Raw genomic sequence first — 20,940 nt, forward strand, 5'->3', positions numbered from 1 at the left:
CCAAATACTTATTTTCCACCATGATTTGCAAATAAATTCTTTAAAAATCAGACAATGTGATTTTCTGGATTTTTCCCCCATTTTGTCTCTCATAGTTGAGGTATACCTATGATGAAAATTACAGGCCTCTCTCATCTTTTTAAGTGGGAGAACTTGCACAATTGGTGGCTGACTAAATACTTTTTTGCCCCACTGTAACTATTGGTACTATCTTTGCTTCCTTTTGCCATAGTTGTTCTACTTCTATTTGTAGGTCTTTATATTTTGTGATTTTCTCCAGTTCTTTCTCTTCTATTTGGCTGTCTCCAGGTATTGCAGTGTCCATCATCATCATAATCATCATCATCATCAGCAGCAGCACCAGAGTTTGGCTGTATTTCCACATGCTGTAAATGATGGTTTACAAAACAGAATGACCCAGTCCCAGCCAAGCAAACCAGATTATCTTTTATCATGCTGTATGCATGAGGCCATTACACTAACCTATAACATGGTTTCTTTATTTTAGTGTAGCATGTTACATAAACAAACCTATTATGGTTTGTTAACCCCTTTGCGTGGACTGTCATATGCTGCTGAAGTTCAACTCCCAGCATTCTTAGGAAACATGTGAGAGGTTCTGGGACTTATAGTTCAGAACTATTTGGAATGTCACAGGTGGCTTCCCTCCTCCTTCTCTGAACACACACTTTCCCTGCCTACTGCCTTCCATTAACCTCCACTCCATTTTAGCCAGTCCCCAAGATCAGCTGGCTTGAGATATTTTGCTGTTGTAGGTAAAGGACAAGGTGGTGCCTCCCATTACATGTTTGGAAACTGACAAGAGTAGCATTTGGACCTTTCTTGCAGGTGATGCATATCTGGGGGCAACAAGCTCGTTTAGAAGGTGACACCCAGATGGTGGGGTACATACAACTCGGTCCTCCAATATTTCACTGCTGATTTCCACCCCTGCTGCCTGAGTTGGGTGCCTGCTTCTGCTAAATTGTCCTGCTTCCTGTTTATTATCTCTGTGGCTTTTTCTGAATAGGACATTTGATTCGGTGAGCTGTTTACCTCAATGCCAACTAAGCCAAAACTCTTGAGCAAGCAAAACAAGATAGAGATGATGACTATGGCAGTAAAAAAAAAAAGAGAGACTCCTTCCAGCCTAGCCAGTCTCCTTGTAGGTGTCCAGAGGTGCCCATGGGGTGGGAGTGGGGGCAGGGGCAAGGGACAAAATGTACATTGCAATGCAAACGTTGCCACTTATATAACTTCTCTGTGATGTTGTGACCCAAATATGAAATGGTGGAGCTTGCAAAATGCATATTTCATCATTTTGGCATCACTGTGGCTTGGTTTAGACACCTATGAATACGTCCATGTAAATTTCTTTGCAACAGTATGAAAGTGGTTTGTATTTGCTACAACCTTCTTCTGAGATGGGTGGTTTTTTGTTTTTTCTTTACTTTAGATGGGGAAGGAGGAAGTTATCTCTACTTTCAGATAACTACCAGAAGAATACTATAGAATGATGAGATAGTTCACAGTGATGGTTGTGAGGATACAATTGAAGCAAAAGCCCTATACATATGTTAAATTCTGTATAAATGAACAATATACTATACATCATTGATAATTAAAGCCCTTCTTAGTCTCTACCATTTAAGGCCTTCTGATCAGATCAGGTCATCCTCTATTTTGGTCATTGACCAACTGAAGTCCTTTCCAGAATGGGCACTTGCATAACCTACCAGCCTCCCATTACAGAGAGTCCCCAGTTTAAGAATGAGTTCCATTCCCAAGGTCTGTCCGTAAGTTGAATTTGTATGTAAGCTGGAACAGTATTATTGTATAATTGTATTGTATTGTATAATAATAACAGTATTATTGTATACAGTATTGTATAATACTGTATAAGTAGTATTGTGTATTTAACTCAAATCATTATGTATTTAACTCAAACTGTGCTACAATAGACTCCGTTCTTAACCATGGGTCATCTGTAAACTTAACCCAGGGACTACCTGTATTATTGTTCTGCCATTTGAAGCTTTAACATTTTACCCTTTTGCAGAAGTGTAGAGTCAATAGTATAGAACAGTGTTTCTTAGTCTCAACAACTTTAAGATGTGTGGATTTCAACTCCCAGAATTCATGCTGGCTGGGGAATTCTGGGAGTTGAAGTCCAGACATTGTAAGGTTGCCGTGGTTGAGAAACACTGGTATAGAATCAGTGAAATATAGAGCTCCATGAATCCACAGACATAGCTTTCCAGGCCATTCCTCCAGCTAATTGTAACTGTGCAGTCAGTAGCCGAATCCTTAGCCCTAGTTATGAAATCTCATAGCCTCCTACTGACTACAGTATATTTTTAGAGCAGAAAAGCTTCATTGAGCCCTGCTGGGATTGTGGGAGGTCATATTTTGCTTTGATATTTCCTTCTCCCAGAACTGGTTTTGCCACTTAATTGTTTCTTGGATCTCCACCCAGGGTTGCTCCAGGTAGGGTGTGTGTGTGTTTGTTTGTTTTTTAAGATAAGGCAGACATTCCCTTGAGCCAAGATGAGATTACAGATTGGAATTGGTGGAGGTTCTAGAAATAACATTTGTGATCATTGGGCAAGCTGTAACATTCAGAAATAAATCAGACCTCAGGAACAGTTTATGAATTCTCTGAGAAAGGGATGGGTCACAGATCCCTTCAACGTTGTAAAATTTGTATGTTTTGGGATCTCCAAAGCCTATCTGATTTACCTTATTGCCAATAAGAAATTTCATCATTAGCATATTTCAAAGAAGTCTATCAAAACAGTTTATATCCTTGGACTTGGAACCAACTCTGCCCTTTATAACAAAAAAATATAAATGTGCTTTCTCATCTGCATGAGATTCTTTCAAATATTTTGAACTGGCCACTTTATCTTTTCAAACTAAACAATACTGCTGATTAATTGCCTCAATAACCAAAGCATTTCTAGGTGGCATACAAGAAAATATGGAACAGAAATATATGACTGCAATGGGGGACTACAATATAATTAAAAACAATCGTCAAACGGGGTTACCAACCACTTTGCCCAGCACCTACTGGAAAAGCCAAGTCTTGCTGGCTCTTCTGAAAGCTAGGTGCTAAACAGACTTCCAGGAAGATGCCATTCCACAGGGCAGAAGCAGCCACAATGAATGCCCATCTTTGGAAGGCATGCTTCAAAGTTTCTGCACTGGATGGTCTCCAACTCCTCACTCCCTCTGTCCTATTCTGGTTGTGCTTGGCATCCTCCTTAAATGGTGGTGTTTGGATCTAGATCTAGTACTCCAGCTGAGATCTGACCAAAGGAGAATACAATGGAACCATCTTTTCTTGCAGCCTAGACACCATGATGGAATTCATCCATTGTGCTAAGCCATGCTGTGGTTTACTTGGCTTTGGCTGAGCATGATGGTTGAATCTAGCCAATGTAATATGTAAAGTTATGGCTTGAATTGTTGTGTAAACCTAGCTTGGTGCGACATTCAACAAACAATGGCAAGCAAATGGCTTTGCAAGTTGTATGAAATCAGTCTGTAATGATGCAACTTATGTTTTGTTTATAATCTGTTATGAACCCTAATTTCTTTTCATGTGGATTGCTGCTGAGCCAACCGTTGGCCATCATATGTGGAGAACGGAGTCTTCCTATTTAAATGCATTGTTTTACAGATCTTTTTTGAAATGCATTTTGTTAGTTTGGCCCAGTCCTACAACTTGCCGAGATCATTTTGAATCCTGTTTTTATCTTCTAAAACAAGGACAGGCAAACTTTTCAAACTGAAAAACGTTGACACTAAATGGTGGATGACCTCACGAAAATGGCTGCATGAGAGACTTGCCTGTTCAGAAAATGGCTGCCATCACAGATACGGTCAGTCACAAAGCACCCATTTACCAGAAGATGAACTAGCTAGCAAGAAGGCTCTGTTCTATACCAATGGGGACTTTATGGTGTCTACAAGCATTATTACAAATACATATGCTAAAGGCTAATCCTCTACTTCCTATCTGCTATTTTTTAAAATTAAAATTACACTACTTTTAAAAAAGAGTCATGTCAGGCAGGGATTCTAGTAGGCAACAAGGGAAGTGACTAGCATTGGCAGAAGGGACAAATAGCAAAAAAGGTTTCAGCAGCATTGCAACTGCATGGTGTAAGCTTTGCCCCTTTTCTATGTGCATTGTGGCAGTGCGGCTTTGGTCATTTTGATAAAAGCCTCCAATCCTGCGGATGTCTTTTGAGCTACCAACATCATGTTACCTATCCCCATTCTAAAATCTTTCCTTTCAGGCATCTGGTTTGACTATCTGCAGGTCCTTGTTCCTTGTTCAAGCCATTACTGCATCAAAAACAACACTGAACTCAGGCCAGAACCGGGTGGCACTCCATTTGTCACTTCCCTGCAGGCTGGAGAAGAGCATTTTTGGGGGTGTGCATCATTAAGATGTGGAGCAGGAGCAGCCGTGGCTGGCTGGGGAATTCTGGGAGTTGAAGTCCACACATCTATGAGTTGCCAAGGTTGAGAAACACTGTTCTAAACAATGGGTACAAAATCCTCCAGCCAGTGGAACTGGAAGTTAGGATTGTGCTCTTGAATAGGTGTTTTCCAATTGTTTCAGTTTGCAGAATGTTAATTAAAAAAAAGTCCTCAGAACCCTGATCAAGAAACAAAGTTCTAGTCCTGTGGAATCCTTGGGGTTCTCTGAGCTTGGTTTCTAGTAGTTCCAGTAATAAAAAGTCGATCCTAATAGTTTCTAGTAAAGTTCTAGTAATAAAAAGTTGATTATGTTTGAATGATTTTCCCCCCCTTAGTCTCTCACAAGACCCTGTCATGTTTCTGTGGAGCCCTGGGATTCCCCAGAAAACAGTATGAAAGGCCTTCTTAAAAAAGCAGCCTACCTCCTTGAAGCATGGGTTATTGAAGCATCAGGGAATGAGCATTTAATTCATGGGCCTGCATGGTTTGCAGAATGTGCTATGAAAGTGAAAACCAGAATTAACGGTGGTTTATATATTTTCCTTTGGTTTTCTGCTTCTTCCCCACCTAAACATGCACACTGTTTGTACCTGAGAGCTTTTTCTACGACACTCTGAATTCGACTCCTCCCAGGTGTTTTTTCGTTTAGCTTAGTCAACAGATGACGCCGTAGTAGAACCCTGCGCTGACTAGCCTGTATGTGGCTCTGAGATATCACATGAGTTTCCTTTGCGGCCTTTGTTCCCCTCTTTGCCCAACCACAGCTGTGAAACGGCAGGTGAGAGAAAATAGCCCATGGCTTTTATTTATATCTTGGTCTGGATAGAGAGAAAGAGAAAGACAGACTGATAAACAGCATCAGGCAGAATGTCCTTTTCTTTTACCTGTATCCAGATGGTTTGGATCTGGCAGAATACATTTAGTTACCCCTCCTGTACAAAACCATTTCTGGGCACGGAGAGATTGTATGACGCAGTTTAAGCCTATATTACAATTTTATCAATAGCTGTCACTCTTCTGTCAAAACTATTCCATCTTCCAGACCACCTGGGATGTCTTTCTAAAACACTTTACTGTTTCCCCATTCCCTTTCCCATTTCGTTCCGACGAGTTTTCCTTATCTTTAAAGCTCTCCACAGCCATGCCCAATTTTCTTTCTGCCCTTATTTATCAGATTTATATCCTTCCTTTTTCGGGATGGGGGTGGGGGGGTACAACTCAAGGCAATGTATTTCTCTTTGTATTTTCCCCACAACAGCCCTGGAAGGTGGGCTGGGCTGAGATACAGAGACTGGCCCAAAGTCACCCAGCTGGCTTCTGTGCCTATGGCAGGACTAGAACGCACGGTCTCCTGGTTTCTAATCTGGCACCTTCACCACTAGACCAGTCTGGCTGTTGTTGCCCATTAAAGCCTATTTGATGAGAATATATATACTCTTCCAGCAAAGGTTTTAGATTTCACACTGAAGCCCTTTCCCCCTGTTGAGTTGCTCCCACCTATCCCTGACTTGGGAGGAAACTGTACCAGCATGACATTTCATGTCCCCACTGCTGATCCCTATCCTGCCTTTATTCCCAGGTACTCAGTCAACTGGATTCCCTACAAGATGACAAATCTGAACAGATTTTATAGACCTTGAGGCCCTCTTTGGACAAAATTGGAGTAAGAAGGCAAATCCTACTTTAACTCTGGAACAGCCAAGGATGACTTATTCGTGGGTTGAGGTTGAGATGAAGGCAACATCTTGGGGACAGGGCAGAAAAAGATGTTGCCCTGGTGTGTTTGTGCCATGGTTACACACAAGAACAGAAACTTTCTGAGACAAAGCCCTATTTGTTTTTTGTTGATTAAATCCTGCAGAAGGCATGGACCCTGACAGCTGGAGGATTTAGACCAGCTGTTGGGATAGTCTAAATATATTCCTTCCAGGAGGGTTTTTTTTTTTTTAAAAAAAGAGAAAAACAGGAATGATAATAAATGCTACTCTTGTCTCACTTCTACCCTGCTGGTCTGCCCATGTAATAATAAAATGGTGAGTACTGTGCATATGTTGAAATGCTTGAAACATGAAATGTTTCATGTTATACCTGGAATTCAATGTGCTGGTATCTGGTACTAGGTTAATTACTAATCTGGGACTAAATCTGGAAATACAAGCAGTAAGATAATAGCATGTATTTCTAAGGTAAATAATGCATCTTTTTCTTAGGCAAGCTTGAACCCCGTTTTAGAAATTAACCATTCCTTGTTTATACGCTCTATGGAAGCCAAGTGTGCATCTCTTTAGTGCAATGAGATGCATATGGGCCATGGTTTTTACTGTTCTATTAGTTTTCAGTGCTGTAAGCCACCCAGAGTTTTATGGAGTTGGGCAGACTTTAAATCTAATAAACAAACAAATAAAAGGGGATATTGTAGACATTATCTGAAGCGACCTTCCCAAACTCCGTGCCTTCCAGACATCTTGGACTAATACTCTTATCATCCTCAACCGGAAAGCTGGATTTAAACACTTGATGAACCCTTGTAGAAATTGGCTCCAGACCTCTCACTCTCTGGGCTTTTATTGGCCTTTCTCTAGCACACAGACAGTTTTTGAAGGCACTTATATGTATTCTAAGTGCTGTTTGGGAAGTCTTCAGGAAGAGAGTTGGGTTATATAACAGTGAGGAGGAGCGAATGTCTTGGAGAACAGTCAGTGTGAGCAGCCTCAGGTGGCCAGGCAGGTGAGGCTCAAACATGCTGCAGCTTGTAGAGATCACAGTAGCTAGCAGGGAAATTGGGTTGCCTTGACGTCACTTTCAGTCTCTTGGTGGAATATGAAGCCTAAATGACCATATTCAGGGTGGAGGAACTTGGACTTAAAAAGGATCTGTGCATCAAAACATGTCTATTTTTTTGCTTGTTAAAGATGTATACTGCTGTGTTCTCAGCAGTTTACAGAATGAGAATGACATATAACCCAAATGTTCATGGTAAAAAAAGTACAATTTGATAAAAATTAGAATGACTTAAGGTTAAAATTATATTCTGTGGAATATCTGTAGTTAGTTTTAAGATAAGGACTTTTCTCCCCTATTTTCAATACCTATGGTCTCTACGTCTTCAGCCTCTAAGCTAAAAGTGAAATAGAAATACAGACACACACATTGCTATTTCACTTCCTAGTTTGTGTTTGTGTGTTTATATATATTGAAAACCAGTAGGGAAATGTTTCCATTTACTTCTTCAGTTTAAATCAGCAGGGTATTTGATTAGGCTTATCAGCCTTGAAGTCAGCATTTCTAGTATGCGAACCAGGCTTGGAGCCAAAGCACAATGGATCCTTCCCCAACATGGCACCTGTAGATGCATTTCACTACAACTCCCAGAATTTTAAGTGAGCAAAGAAGTACTTCCTTTTGTTTGTCCTGAATCTTCCATTATTCAGTGTTATTAAATGAGGATGGAGCTAGAGAGTATGGGAGTGGGAGTGGGGAGAAGGAGTATTACTTTTTCCCATCGTATATAATTCCATAATATATGTATCACTTCATATTTAGTACATTCCTCTTTACTTGTCTTTTTCTAAGCTAAGATGCTTCAAATGTTGCAATCTATCCCTTCTGAAATGCTAATCTAGCCCTTTCATAATTTTAGTTGTTCTTTTCTGCACCTTCTCCAGCTCTACAATCCTAAAATTGTATATTAAACGGGAATTCTCATTATTATTAGTTCGGCTTTCAATGTTGACTACCAAAATGCCTTACTATGGCAGCCAGTGGTCTATGAAGGGAAGTAAGGAGGAGCTGAGCATTCCTAAATTTTACATACAGATGCAGAACAGGCCCTGTAAATCTGGAGCACCTCTGCTCTGTCTGCTTCCTAGCAAGATGTGATCATATTATGCTAGGCTACCATTTGCCAAATGATTTAAACCAGGACTATGTTTGCAATTGTACTTTTTAAATTTAGTGCAGTGATGGCGAACCTATGACACACGTCATAGCCATGACATTTTGGGTGACACGCCAGCATTCACCAACACCCGACAGCTATTCTTCCTCTTTGAGTTACCAAAGAAACTGAGTTTGTTTTACTCAGTATTTCATTTTTGTAATGATTTGACATTTCTTTATATAGTACATAGCACCACACATGATTGGACTGTATTTTTTTAAAATAAATGAATATGTAAAGAATTGTTTCTCTTTTGTTTGGGGGGAGGGAGAGGTGACACGCCAGCAGAATCAAGTTAGGCATTTTCCGAATTTTTGACATGCTGAGCCCAAAAGCTTCGCCATCACTGATCTAGTGTGTGCCATGTAGCTGCTGACCAAACAAGTTGAATGACAAGTCATTTTAAATCTGAATTTAAATGAAATGTATCCATATTATCACTTGGGGGGAGGGGTTCTTTGTGAACACTTTATAATAGCATTTTTTGACTCAGTTCAGACAAGTCTTTTGGCTATGAGATATGTAGAAATATAACATTATCAGCTTGTCATAAGGCTGGCAATCAAAATGGGTATTAAATATGCAACGTATAAAGGGTATTTTGAATTTGCAAGATGGATTAGTAAGGACATATTACACAGAATGGAAAGCTACCTCTATTTGACTTCTTAAAATGTAGTTGGCACTGCAAGGACCAAAGTATGACTCACAACATATAGAGAGTTCCTGCATGTGGCCCTTTATGGTCAAACGCAGCTAGTGGTGCTTCTCATTCTGACTGGGAGTATTTTCCCATCTCTCTAAGTGAGCCAGGCAATCTAATGAGCCTTTCGAGTCAGTTCACCCATAAAGTGACCAATCCCAGCATATCTTGGCACATGATGCGCATTAGCCAATTGGGAGGCTGGAGGGGTTAGAAGGATTCATAATTTCAGCTGTCTGGCTGAGCATGGAAAAGCCCTGTTGGCCTTGTGTGCCAGGAACTTGCCGTCTCAAAAAAAATTTGTATTCGGATTTATACAGTATAAATCAACTCTTCATTTTGCATGGCTATTGATTTCCAACAAATTGTCCCTCGCTATCATAAAGAGAGCATTTATATAATTTGGGGGATTGTACGGGAAGAAGATGCAGTCCAGTGCACCTCTTTTGGACTTGCCTTCAGGGAACATGAAGAGATTCCACAAATATGATTCCACAGTTCTTCCCTTCAGATCATTCAGTTCTCATTCCTTGGAACTGGGAATTATTAGGTGCTGTTAGGGTAGGAATTTAAGGCAGAAATAAAAAGTCCTGCTCAGCAGGGACCCCAGTGCAGCAGGGCCATGTTACCATACTTTAAGTGGTTGCACACATCATCTAAAGAGGAAGATGTTTCAACCATAATGTCCTGAGTCTAAAGTGATTGCATCAGTGGCTGAGAACAAATAAAAAAACCCTAGTTTCTAGCATCCCCATCTTAACGTCTCTGTCTGCAGTATGGATTTAAATTAGTTCCCCATCTTTTTAAATGTCAGGCCTTTGGATCAAACACCTTTTCAATCTGTTGTTCTACAAATTGGCTGGCAACTTCTATTGTAGCATTAGTAATTTGCCAAACTTCAAGATTATTTGCAGGAAGATTTTAAGACTCAAATGGGCTTCAGTATAGTACAACAGCAGCCAAAGTTTGCATCTATAAAGTATTTTGACAAAGCAGGAGTCAAAGCAATACAGTATAATTGCACACCCTTTAAAAATTCTGTAAATTATATTGTAAAAGAGAGGGAGGAATAGAGAAAGTGGCTTGCCTTAAGATCACTTACTGAATTTATGGCAGAAATGATTGAACTAGAATGAATAAATGAATAAATAAATAAATGATTCAACTAGAGATATCCTGGTTCATAGCTTCTTATATGTGAATATAAATTTGTAGTAACTCTAGAGTGGTATTTCTTAAAGTGTGGTCCGAGGACCCTTGGGGGTCCCCCGAGACCCTCTCAGGGGTCCGCAAAATCAAAATTATTTGTCAGATATTGAAGATATTTGCAAACATTTAAAACAATGTCACTCTTCTCATTATTATTTTTTATTTTTAAAAAATATAGGGTTTTTCATGGAAAATATTTATGTAAATATCTAATGGGGTTAATATTGTTATTTTTACATAATTCAATAAATAGATATTCTACGAATGCATCCATTTTAATTTTTAATACAGTAAATATCAATAAATATAACCCATACAAACGAAAACTCTTTTGGGGTCCTCCATAATTTTTAAAAGTGGGAAGGGATCCTGGGAGCAAAAGGTTTAAGAAACACTGCTATAGAGTATGTCCTCCCCTCTCTCACTGCACTGAATACATTGTAATTTGAGAGAAATTCCTACCACATCCAATGTGTTGGTTCACTCTGCGGGCAAATAAGATATTGTCCTAGACGAACACCATAAAAAAACTTAACAGCCGCCCTTCTTGGTACCTCTTTCCTGACCTGGCTACTTTACAGTATTTAAAAGGGAGATACAGGAGAACACAGCCCAGTTGCTAAACAGTGAAACACATATCTTGGGTCTCTCCAGCAGCTACAATAGACCGGCCTTCTCTCTTGGTATCTATCACCTGACCGCTTCAACTCAAGAGCAGTCACTGACCCGCTGTAGAGGGATCACCTTCCCTTTCCCCTCGCTTGGGCAAAAGGGCCTGACAGCAATTGCCAGACTCAGCCACATCCTAGGGTTCCTACAAGAGCACATCAGCCCCTCAGTAGGATAAAGCATGCACTGGCCCATGAATGAAATGACATTTTCAGCAGGCCAATCCCACAGAAGAATTTACCAGGTCACTTCCCCCCACCCCCGGCCATGGTTCCTATGTATGCAAAAATGCATCTCAGACAAAAATTCCACATGTGCACCTTTCCTGGAATAGAAAGACAGAGCCAGGGACAGCTGTTGAATTTCTCTTCGCTAGGTACTTCATCAAGGCACTAGAAGACTGGGAGAAAGGGAGAGAAAACCCAGCAAATAGCTTTGCTGCTACTTCGCTCCTAGCAAAGACCAGCCTTTGACTGTGGAAAAAAGGGGGGAAATAGGTTGCTGACAGGGACAGCGCAGGTAGAGCGAAGTTTTCTTCACAGCCGCCCTGAAGCCCCCTCTTCGCTTCCAGAGAAACAGGTCTCACCCACCTGAAATTCCTCAGCCAGCTGCCCCTTCTCCTGCCCGGCCTTAGCTTCCACTTGGGCTAGAAAGCCCTGCAGGTGTTCTTTACAGCGACTCATCCCCCTGCTCACGAAGAGGGATTCACGGCAGACGGCAACCTTGGAGCTGAAGGCTCTGAAATGCTAAGAGGAAGTTCATGTCCTTGCACCACGCCTCCAGATGGTGGCTAGTGGGATGGGCCCAGCAGACCTGCCTGGCTCTCTGCCTGCTCTTAGGGATGGTGGCTTTTCTGCACACTGTGAACAGGGCGTGAACACTGAGCACCTGAGAGGCACGGCTTATTCCTTGTAAGGTCTCAGGATTTACAACACAGATATCTGCTGTTGTAGCAGCATCCTAAATTGTCGGTCCCCCATGTAGTCTCTGGGGGAGACTGTGCCCCCTAACATGTTCCTTAGTGTACACATAAATACCTTGCCCTACCTAAGTTTTAAAAAAGATGTTTTAATTTTGTAAAATCAGTGGAAACCAGTGTGCTTCAAAGCAAAGCAGCAGCCTGAAGCCTACCCCGTATTTCCAACCATGTCTCTTGGCTCTACTAGCTTTCTTGGAAAATAAAATGCTGAGGGGATGTAATCTCAGGCTTTGGTTATCTTCTGGGAAATGGGTACTGCATGATCAGCCACAGTCCTTCCTAGCAGCCTGCTATTATGAGCTTTTCCCACCTCATGCTCTCCAAATTATGTCTGTGTGTGTGTGTGTGTGTGTATTATAATTGGCCAAAAAGAATTGGGCATTCCTGCCTAAGACCCATCCTGTTCAGAACATCAGCCCTGTGATACATTCAGAGCAGGATTCTGCACATTTATTGCAAAGTAAATTCAATTTGGTTCAAAGGGACTGTCATCCAAGGAGACATTTTCTGTACTTCAGCAATGCCTAATCTAAACACTTCACTTCTGTAATAAGTGCTAGGGATCTGCTGAAAATCATTATGTGCACCATGTTCAGAATTATCCCTGCAATATTGCAACAATTTCTGGTACATAGCTCTCAAAATATACATGGATGCCAGCTCCAAAGCATTCTTAACTTTAACATTAGTTTTTATTTTTGCTTTTAAAGTTTTTATCCTCTACCGTATTTGGTATTTCAATTTTTGCTAGCCACTTTGAGTTCTTCAATGACTAGAAATGCAGGATCTCCGTTATTCAAATAAATAAATTGTCCAAGAAACTGCTTAACCTGTTAGAACTGCCCTCAGCTACATCCATAATTCGTATCACATGGTATTTTTTTCCATGTTATGTTTGCACTGCTAGTTCTAATCTATGTGTGTTTCTTGTAAATACTGTAGAAAGTTTACCTTAACAATAGAGGGACACTACTGTATAATGTTGATATCATTTTATTATATTCTTCTCCTGTGTTTAGTCTTTCTTAGGGTAAAAGGGCATAGGATCTGGTTACTGTTCTGTTGGTGCAGTAACAGTATAAATTATGTACTGTGAAAACACATTTCAGTGGACTAATTCAGCAGATGGGTGAAATAACAAAGTCCGGGAAATTAAAAAAAAAAAACATTGTGGCAATGCAAATGATGTATTTTGTATAATTTACATTATTTGCATGGTAACATCACTGCAGGAATATCACTAGAGCATGCGAAGTCTGTTCAGTCGAGATCCAGAAAATTGAGGTCTCACTGTATATGGAATTTCTTAGCCTATTTTTTTCCATTTTAATTTGTTTCTTGGTTCTGATCCTCATAGGCTTCCAATACACATGGGCTTTCTCTTCTCATAACGGAGGATTTATTTCAAGCAAGCACTGAATTTTCATATTGATTTCCCTCATTCACATTACAAGACTGCATTGGGCTAAAACCACCTGGTGGGTGAGGGCCTTGAGAAAGAATTACGAAGCAACATGGTTTTGGAATCTGAAGTAAGCTTGATTTAGCTTTAGTTAAAAATGCAACACAGCAAAAAAAGAGCTCAAGAAACTACCATGATTGTCAGTTTTGATAGGAAGAGTGGGTGTAATGACTTCAATTTAAGATATTCATAACTGAAAGCTCCTGACAATAAAAAAGGCCAGAAAGAGAGATGACATGAGATCTCTCTCAGGACCATCAGAGCAAGTTCTTAATTCTCTAAAGAGGACAGACCCAAGCCTTTGCACAAAAGAATGGCAAATGTTAAACTGGAATGGCATACAAAGGGTGTCTATATAAGATTTCTATTCTGCTTAAGTAAGTATTCAAGGCAGCTAATAATAACTAACGTACAGAATACAAAATGAAAAGTTAAGAAGCATACATGAAAATTAGTACTTACTTTAATTAACAATTCTGGCAAAAGAGATGGGTTTTTGGTTGTTCTTCTAAAGGTAGACCAAATGGGAGCTAAAGACAGTTCCCAAGGGAATGCATTCAACAACCTTTCCCACTGCTAGTTTGATGTAGTGGTTAAGGTGTTGGATTAAGAGCAATGAGACCCAGGTTCTAATCCACCCTCACATGGGTGACTTTGAGCCAGTCACTCTCTCTCACACCCAGCCTACTTCACAGGGGTGTCGTTGCAAGCGGAGACAAATAGGAGGAGGGAGCACTATGTATGCCAGCTTGAGCCCCTAAAGGAAAGTCAGGATATACATCTAATTAATTAATTAATTAATCAGAAGGGCCTCTCCTGCAAATCTTCATGGGCCAGATAGGTGGCTTTTCCGATAGCATGGCTCTTAGTCATTTGGGCTTTAAAAATCAATATCAACATCTTAAATTAGGCCAGTGCAGATTTTTTAGGAAAGGCGTTATAAGATCTGTGTACTTTCTACAGCTTAGCAACCTAGCTACCCCATTTTGCATCAGTTGCAACTTCCAGGTACTTTTACCAGATAATCCTGTGTAACATGCACTGCAGTAGTCAAAACAGCAGACTTTTTGCATAATGTTCCCTAAACAATTGTATGAAAAGCAGCTAAAGTAAACAAATGCTTTCTCACTTAGCCACAATGACCTCCCAAAGACAGGAAGAGAACCCCCAAATTAAAAAAAAAATCTTTAAACACAACCTTTTTATAGCAGTAAGCCTTGCTTGGTCTAGAGACCTAGCTATCTTGATTGAGCTCTCTGGGGCTGAGCGGGTAGGCTGTTTAGGCAGAGAAGTCCAGTTATACAACTATTAATAAAAATTGTGGGTTTTTAAAAAAAATATCAGTTCAGTCTCATTGCCTTGAAGGGTGTCATTAAAACAACCCACCCAGAAGTTTGATTGGTATAGGGATCTTGAGGTTTCCCCAGCTCAGTAGACCAGCTGTCCTCTAGTAAAGCTATCTGACCCCTAATCTTAGAAGTTTCCAAAGTAAGCAAGTAGGAAGCAAGACTGGCATGTTTTAAAAAGAAAGTTAAAAGAAGAGATGTGCTTTAACGACTCATGTCCGTTATACAATGGCCTGAAAAACGTTGAACAAGTCTATGGGCTATGAATATTCATGTAAATCCTTTTTTTCCTCCTCTTCCTTTTACTTGTAAAGTTACAACAAGTAAAACAAGTAAAATTACTTGTGTTGCAGCTATGCGAGTGACTGTATACTCCAGTTATGCCCAAGGCAGAGATGCAGTGGCATTACCAGTCTTTAGCAAGATTGGAAAGAGGTATCATGATCACCCGGAGATGCAAGGGCAATCACAGTCCACCCTGTAAAGTTGGGCCCATAGGAGAATTGAGTGCGATCCATTGGACTCTGGGACTGAATGTTTAATAAAAGTTCATTCATGGCATTTTATTTTACTCTTCCTCCAAAAAGCCCAGGTAGCTTTCCTTCTTCACAACAGCCCTATGAGAAAAATTGGGCTGAGAGAGACAGAGAAACTCCTAAAATAACCCAGTGAACTCCATAGATATAGTTAGAATCTTTGGCACATGAAACTTTGAGCCAGAATGTAATTTGTTTTGTTTGTTTGAAATGCTGGGCTGCATAAGTACAGTCAGCTATTCATATAGTGTGTTAAGTACAGCTTAACACACTGTATGAATCCAGTCTACTATATTAACCCCACTTTCCCCACCCTGGGGTCTTCCAGATGGTTTGCACCACAGCTTTCATAATGAACTATGTTGACCGCACGTGATGGGAGTTGCAGTCCAATACATTAAGAGGGAACACAGTTGCAGAAAGCTCCTCTGAGCACTTCATTACATGGATCCAGAATAATCAGAGAATCAGGTTCCATGAAGACAAAAGCTGCAAATATCCTTTAAGCTCCTTCGTCTCCTTCACCAAAAGCTGCCACAGACTGTATGGATTGTTTTATTTTAAATTTTGTATCTCTCAGAGGTGTAATGGAGCTGGGTGGCTTATAAATGTTATTAAATAAATAAGTAGAATGTAATCTTTCAAATAGGAATGTTATTTCTTTTAATTTTAGAATATTGGCAATTTATAAAACTTTGTCAGAAACCCCCATACTTCTACTATAACTCTTATTTGCCAAACAGTAATTATATTATTCTCTTTCTTTGACTTCTGATTCAGCCACCTGTATGAGGAATATATTTATTTACTAGACTTTGCCCTCTTGGGGTTGGGAACTATGATCCATTTTTCCTACTATTTAATCATGGGTCAGTGACTGTATACGGAAAGTCCCTACGAAGACGTTGCCTGTAAATGGAAGAATGCAAAGCCAAGAAAGGTAGAATTGTAGTAGTTCCAATTTTCTGCACTTCCTTTTTAAAATGAGAATTACTGAGACTTAAGCCGGGGTTACCAGATCTGGACAGCAATCATCTGGATAGCCACAAGGTGGCAGCAAAGAGTAAGAGTTTTCTGTCCCTCTTTGCTACTGACTGGATTTTTGCAGCCCAAATCTACAAGTTTCATACCTCCTTTGTTGACAAGCCATTATTCCCCATAGTCTTAGATATGTGAGAACTATGATTAATCAGCGGCTGCAGTTCGCTGATGCTGTCGTGTACTTTCTTGGTTGTTGTTACTTCTTGTTACCTAAAATAAGGTAGGAAAAGAGGGCACAGCATAGCTTCTGGAATTCTTTCCAGCAGTGGCCATATATTTGTGTGCTTCCATGCGCTGGGAAGGGAGGGGCAGGATGCATATGCTCCGCTGTGGGTCATGTGACTGGAAGAGGGGAGGGGTGGGGTCTTGGAATGGAGCTGTGACCAATGTTCCAGGTCACTGGAATGTTGGGACCAGCAGCCTAATCTGGCCCATTTTCCTCCTCCACACCAAATCTGGTTCCATTCTACTCAGTTTTTGGAGAGCTATGTGCTGATGGACAATCCCAACCCCCTTTCCATCATTTCTTTTCAACATTCCAGTTGCACTGGAAATAATAATGAGTATGTCCTATGTATACATTTTGGGAGCCTAAAAGAGGAAATGAAGACAGGAGAAATTTTATATCTTGTTGGAAAACCCTGGATGGCTAAAGCAATTTCTGCCTGAGAAGGATTGTGCAAACAGAATGACTGGGATCTGCAAGAAATGAAACTAGGAAACTTTAGCTCTTTATATGGAAAGTCTGTCATTGGGTTTACACCATACACTGAGTGATAAACCAGTCAACCACATTTTCACCTAGCGTATTGTGTGAACCCAGAAAATGAGGTGGAGGAAAAGTTGGCTGAGTTAAACACAGGGAAAATACAGCCAGTGTGGTGACCTGTCAGAACTTCCAGAGAGCAATGTATGTGCAGGTTGGGTCTCTGCCCACCCAGGGTGGCCACTGCCTCCCCCCAAATGAGAGGAACTATTTAAAAAGCTTTCTGTCTGTGTGGTCCCAGAAACCTTGGGTCCTTTACCTGGCATGCAACCCAATAAATCACACCAGATAGGTGGAAAGGAGTAAGTGCTAAGTTCCAAATGGGCACACCCCTGCTTGCAGTGAACCCTCTTTTATATAATTTTGAACAATGTACAGTGCATAACTATAAATCAGTAAAAAACCATGTTTAGTTCAACTGAGGGTTAACCAATCAGGAAGAAGTTACATGGCTCATCTGAGGGTTAAGAGATACATTGAAGTTTTATTTTATCAAATATTCCTGAGTAACTTGGTACCAGGGTCACATCCATCACCTTAACAAACTGGCATTCCTAGATAGAAAGGCAGATGGTCTGGGTTTTATCTATTGCTTTCATGTCTATCTAACAAGCAGGTCATCCAGTGGTCAAGGTACTACCAATGGGTGCAAAATATCATAATTATAACTATGTGCTAAATAATAAGCAATGCATGGATTAAAATGGTTTATCAATATATATGAATACAAAGGATAAAACATGGGTTAAAATGGGCTGTCTATCCACATGTCTATCATTTGGGCTGAGGCACCACATGAACAAGGACTTCCAGAGGGTGGAAGGTACTTCAGTTCTGGCTTCCTTGATGACTGTGTGGCTTACCTATCAAAAGTATTCATTTATGTGTAAATTGATAGCTGTCAGCCTTGCGAGGTGGTCCAGACAAGCAGCACACCCAGAAGTACTAGCTCTAACTTTATTGTAAAGTTACACTAACAGAATCTTGCATGTCTGAAAGTACATCTCCCCCCCCTCACCTTTACAGTCCAACCAACGAGAGAGGGCCCCTTCTGAGACATTTGCCACACCCCCATTCCCTCTGTGGGCTGCTACTTGTCTGACTATTGTCTGGTCTGCGGCTCTTCCTCCAGTCTCCCAAAGTCATTCCCACATATCGTTACAATAGCTGGCTGAACACAGAGTTCCAAACACTTATTGTTTGTTTCTCTTAAATCTGAGATGTTTCTAAACAAACCTTTAGTTCCAATAGAAGAGAATATACTGTATGTAGCTTAAGATTGAACTGTGGAGTCCTTGGTGCTCTCTGAGCTTGGTTGCTTGCTTGCAGACGTTTCATGACCCAAGTAGGTAACATCATCAGTGCTAGTGAGTGTGGGGTTTGCTCCCTGTTTATATACAGTAGCCTGCCCTGCCAGTGCTGGTGGGGGCGTGATTTTCTCCTTGGGAGTTCCTTGATTAGGGTATTGTTTTCTGCTTGATTGTTTGTCTGGAGTTAATCCCTGCTTATCTGGGTGTTGGCTGCTGGAGAGGATGTGTTCTGATCTTTTTGTTTCCTTCTTAGCTTTTTTATTGTCTCTTTTGAATGGTGTGTAAATATGGTTTATTTCTATGTGTCTGTTGATGATTGATTTGTCTGAATGCTAAGCTTTCAGGAATTCTATAGTATTTTGGATTAATCTTGGCCTAGGATGCTCAGAGTCTCCCAGTTGAAACTGTGGTTGAGTCTGTCTGTGTGTTGTGAGATTAAGGAGTTTCCATCATGTCTTCTGATTGCTAGTTGGTGTTCATGGATGTGCTCTGCTTGTCTTCTGCCTGTCTGTCCTACATAGTGGCTGTTACAGCATGTTGTAGATGACTCCTGTTTTTTCTTCTTGAGTACTGGGTCTTTTGGTTTACTTAAGATGTTTTAGAGAGCTTTAGTTGGTTTGTGTGCTACAGTAATGCCGTGTGGTTGTGATAGTGTGTTGGTTGTTTCCAAGATGTTTTTGATGTAATTTTTCATAGCTTGTGTTGGCTGTGCCCACATTCAAGTGGGTTGAATAATCAGGCACTTTTTGATAAAGTTACGTGGGTATCCATTTTGTTGGAAGATGTTGTATAGGCAGTCTGTTTCCTTTTTCTGGTGTTCTGGGTTGCTGCAGTGTGTTTGTACTTGTCCTTTTAGTAGAAAGATCTAGAACAAAATTCCAAATCTTTGAAGGTGTGGAAATTTGATTGCCATAGGGGGAGGATCATTTTAGGGTCATTTGCGAGATACATCACACCTCCCACTCTCTTATTTCCTCCCACAAATACTCAGATTGTGAATGTGCATATGGGTGTTTTAGTCACCTACACATATACCTTTAAATATTTGAGGGAGGAGTGGGGATGGTGGAATTCCAGAATTACAAAATGCTGGTTTGAAACAGGTCTTGTGTCCCACTTATGCTTCTCATTTTACCGTTTACTTTTAGACCAAAACCAAAACATTTCATCCAATATATGTTCAGAAAGGGCTGTTCTACCTGCAAACTGTCATTCTTTATAAATGGTTCCTGTATACCAATATGACATTGATTCTGAGGGGAGGAAGCAGATATATGATACAGTTACAATATAAGCTTTCTAGTAGATAATGCATAAATCATTGCTCCCCTATCCTGAAAACAGTGACTGCAAATAACAGGTTTCTTTATTGTAATACAGAAATGCCAATATTTAGATGAAGCAAGGGACATGGTGGTCTACATTTAAAAAAAACAACAAAACCTTTGCTCTGATCTATAAGTGCTCCTCTTAGGTTTTTTGGAACATATAAACAGTGAGGATTAGTTTACCAAATGTAAAATAGTGTTTTATATATTCCAATTTTGCCATCTAGTGTCTATTATGCAAAATGCTACAATAAGGCATGAGAATATACCGAGAATTTTAAATTCCTTTTCCAAAAAGGTACTTTAAAAATCTAATAGTTGTAGGCAGCACTTCTGATATTTATATAGGATATTTACTTCATTTCTACCCCCTGATCCTCCATTAATGTGCACCAGCTCTTGTTGCAGTGGCCCTACACCCTTTCTTCCACATCTCTACCACAACCACTAAGGAGGAGGAAAGGGTTTGGTTTCTTGATGAAAAAAGGGTTGCTCTCTTTTTTTCAGCGTGCAGGATCTACCATGACCAGATGGCTGCTCTGTGGGGCTGCATTTTGGGGAGAGAGGGTCTGTCAGCCGCTCAGTTCCATGGCAGTCTCACTGAAAAGAAAGAAGTTGATTCTCTGGTTGGAAGCAGCACCCAAACCGTGCTCTGTTTATGGGGAATACCAGAAATGTGGGGTGGAAGTACAGATGTGCAAGAGCAAGTGGCGGAGAAGGCATTGAAGGCCCAGCGGTGCTCCTGGCTAGTTGCCTTTCCTTAATTTGGTCTGTGAAGTCAAGTCAGTGGAGGCAGCAGCATCTCATCTGGCTGACCTTAGCTAATTTTGGAAAAAGCAGATTCAAGACATGTGTCCTTTATTGATTTTTTGAAATGTTTTTATACTGTAAAGATGAGAATATGGGACACTATATTTCTATATGATCCAGATTTAATAATATGTTAAAGGATTGCGTTTGTTTTATTATATTACATGGCGTTTGTTTTATTATATTACATGGAGCATTTTTCTCTTCAGTTTTAGCTCACTTTAATCACTAGTAGGTCTATCTTTCCTGACTGGATAACCACTGCACGGCTATTATTGCATATTTTTGTTCTTACATTTCACCCAAAAATGAAATAGAAAATAAGACATAGGAAAAGCTAAGCAGGA

At 40.3% G+C, this 20,940-nt stretch overlaps 1 protein-coding gene across 1 annotated transcript in view; it reads right to left on the minus strand.

Annotated features, from left to right (window-relative positions):
- The window catches only part of PTPN18 (protein tyrosine phosphatase non-receptor type 18), a 39,731-nt gene extending 27,959 nt beyond the window's left edge, over nt 1-11,772 (minus strand). The window contains exon 1 of the mRNA XM_007427798.4: nt 11,606-11,772. Coding sequence (XP_007427860.3) covers nt 11,606-11,698 — 93 coding nt within the window. The 5' untranslated portion in view covers nt 11,699-11,772. The remainder of the gene's footprint in view (nt 1-11,605) is intronic.
- Between the last annotated feature and the right edge of the window lie 9,168 nt (nt 11,773-20,940).

This window comes from Python bivittatus, unplaced genomic scaffold (genome assembly GCF_059951505.1).
Source record: "Python bivittatus isolate LINGU-HERP-01145 unplaced genomic scaffold, Pbiv_v1 ctg000220_np1212, whole genome shotgun sequence".
In the NCBI taxonomy this organism is placed as follows: Eukaryota; Metazoa; Chordata; class Lepidosauria; order Squamata; family Pythonidae; genus Python; species Python bivittatus.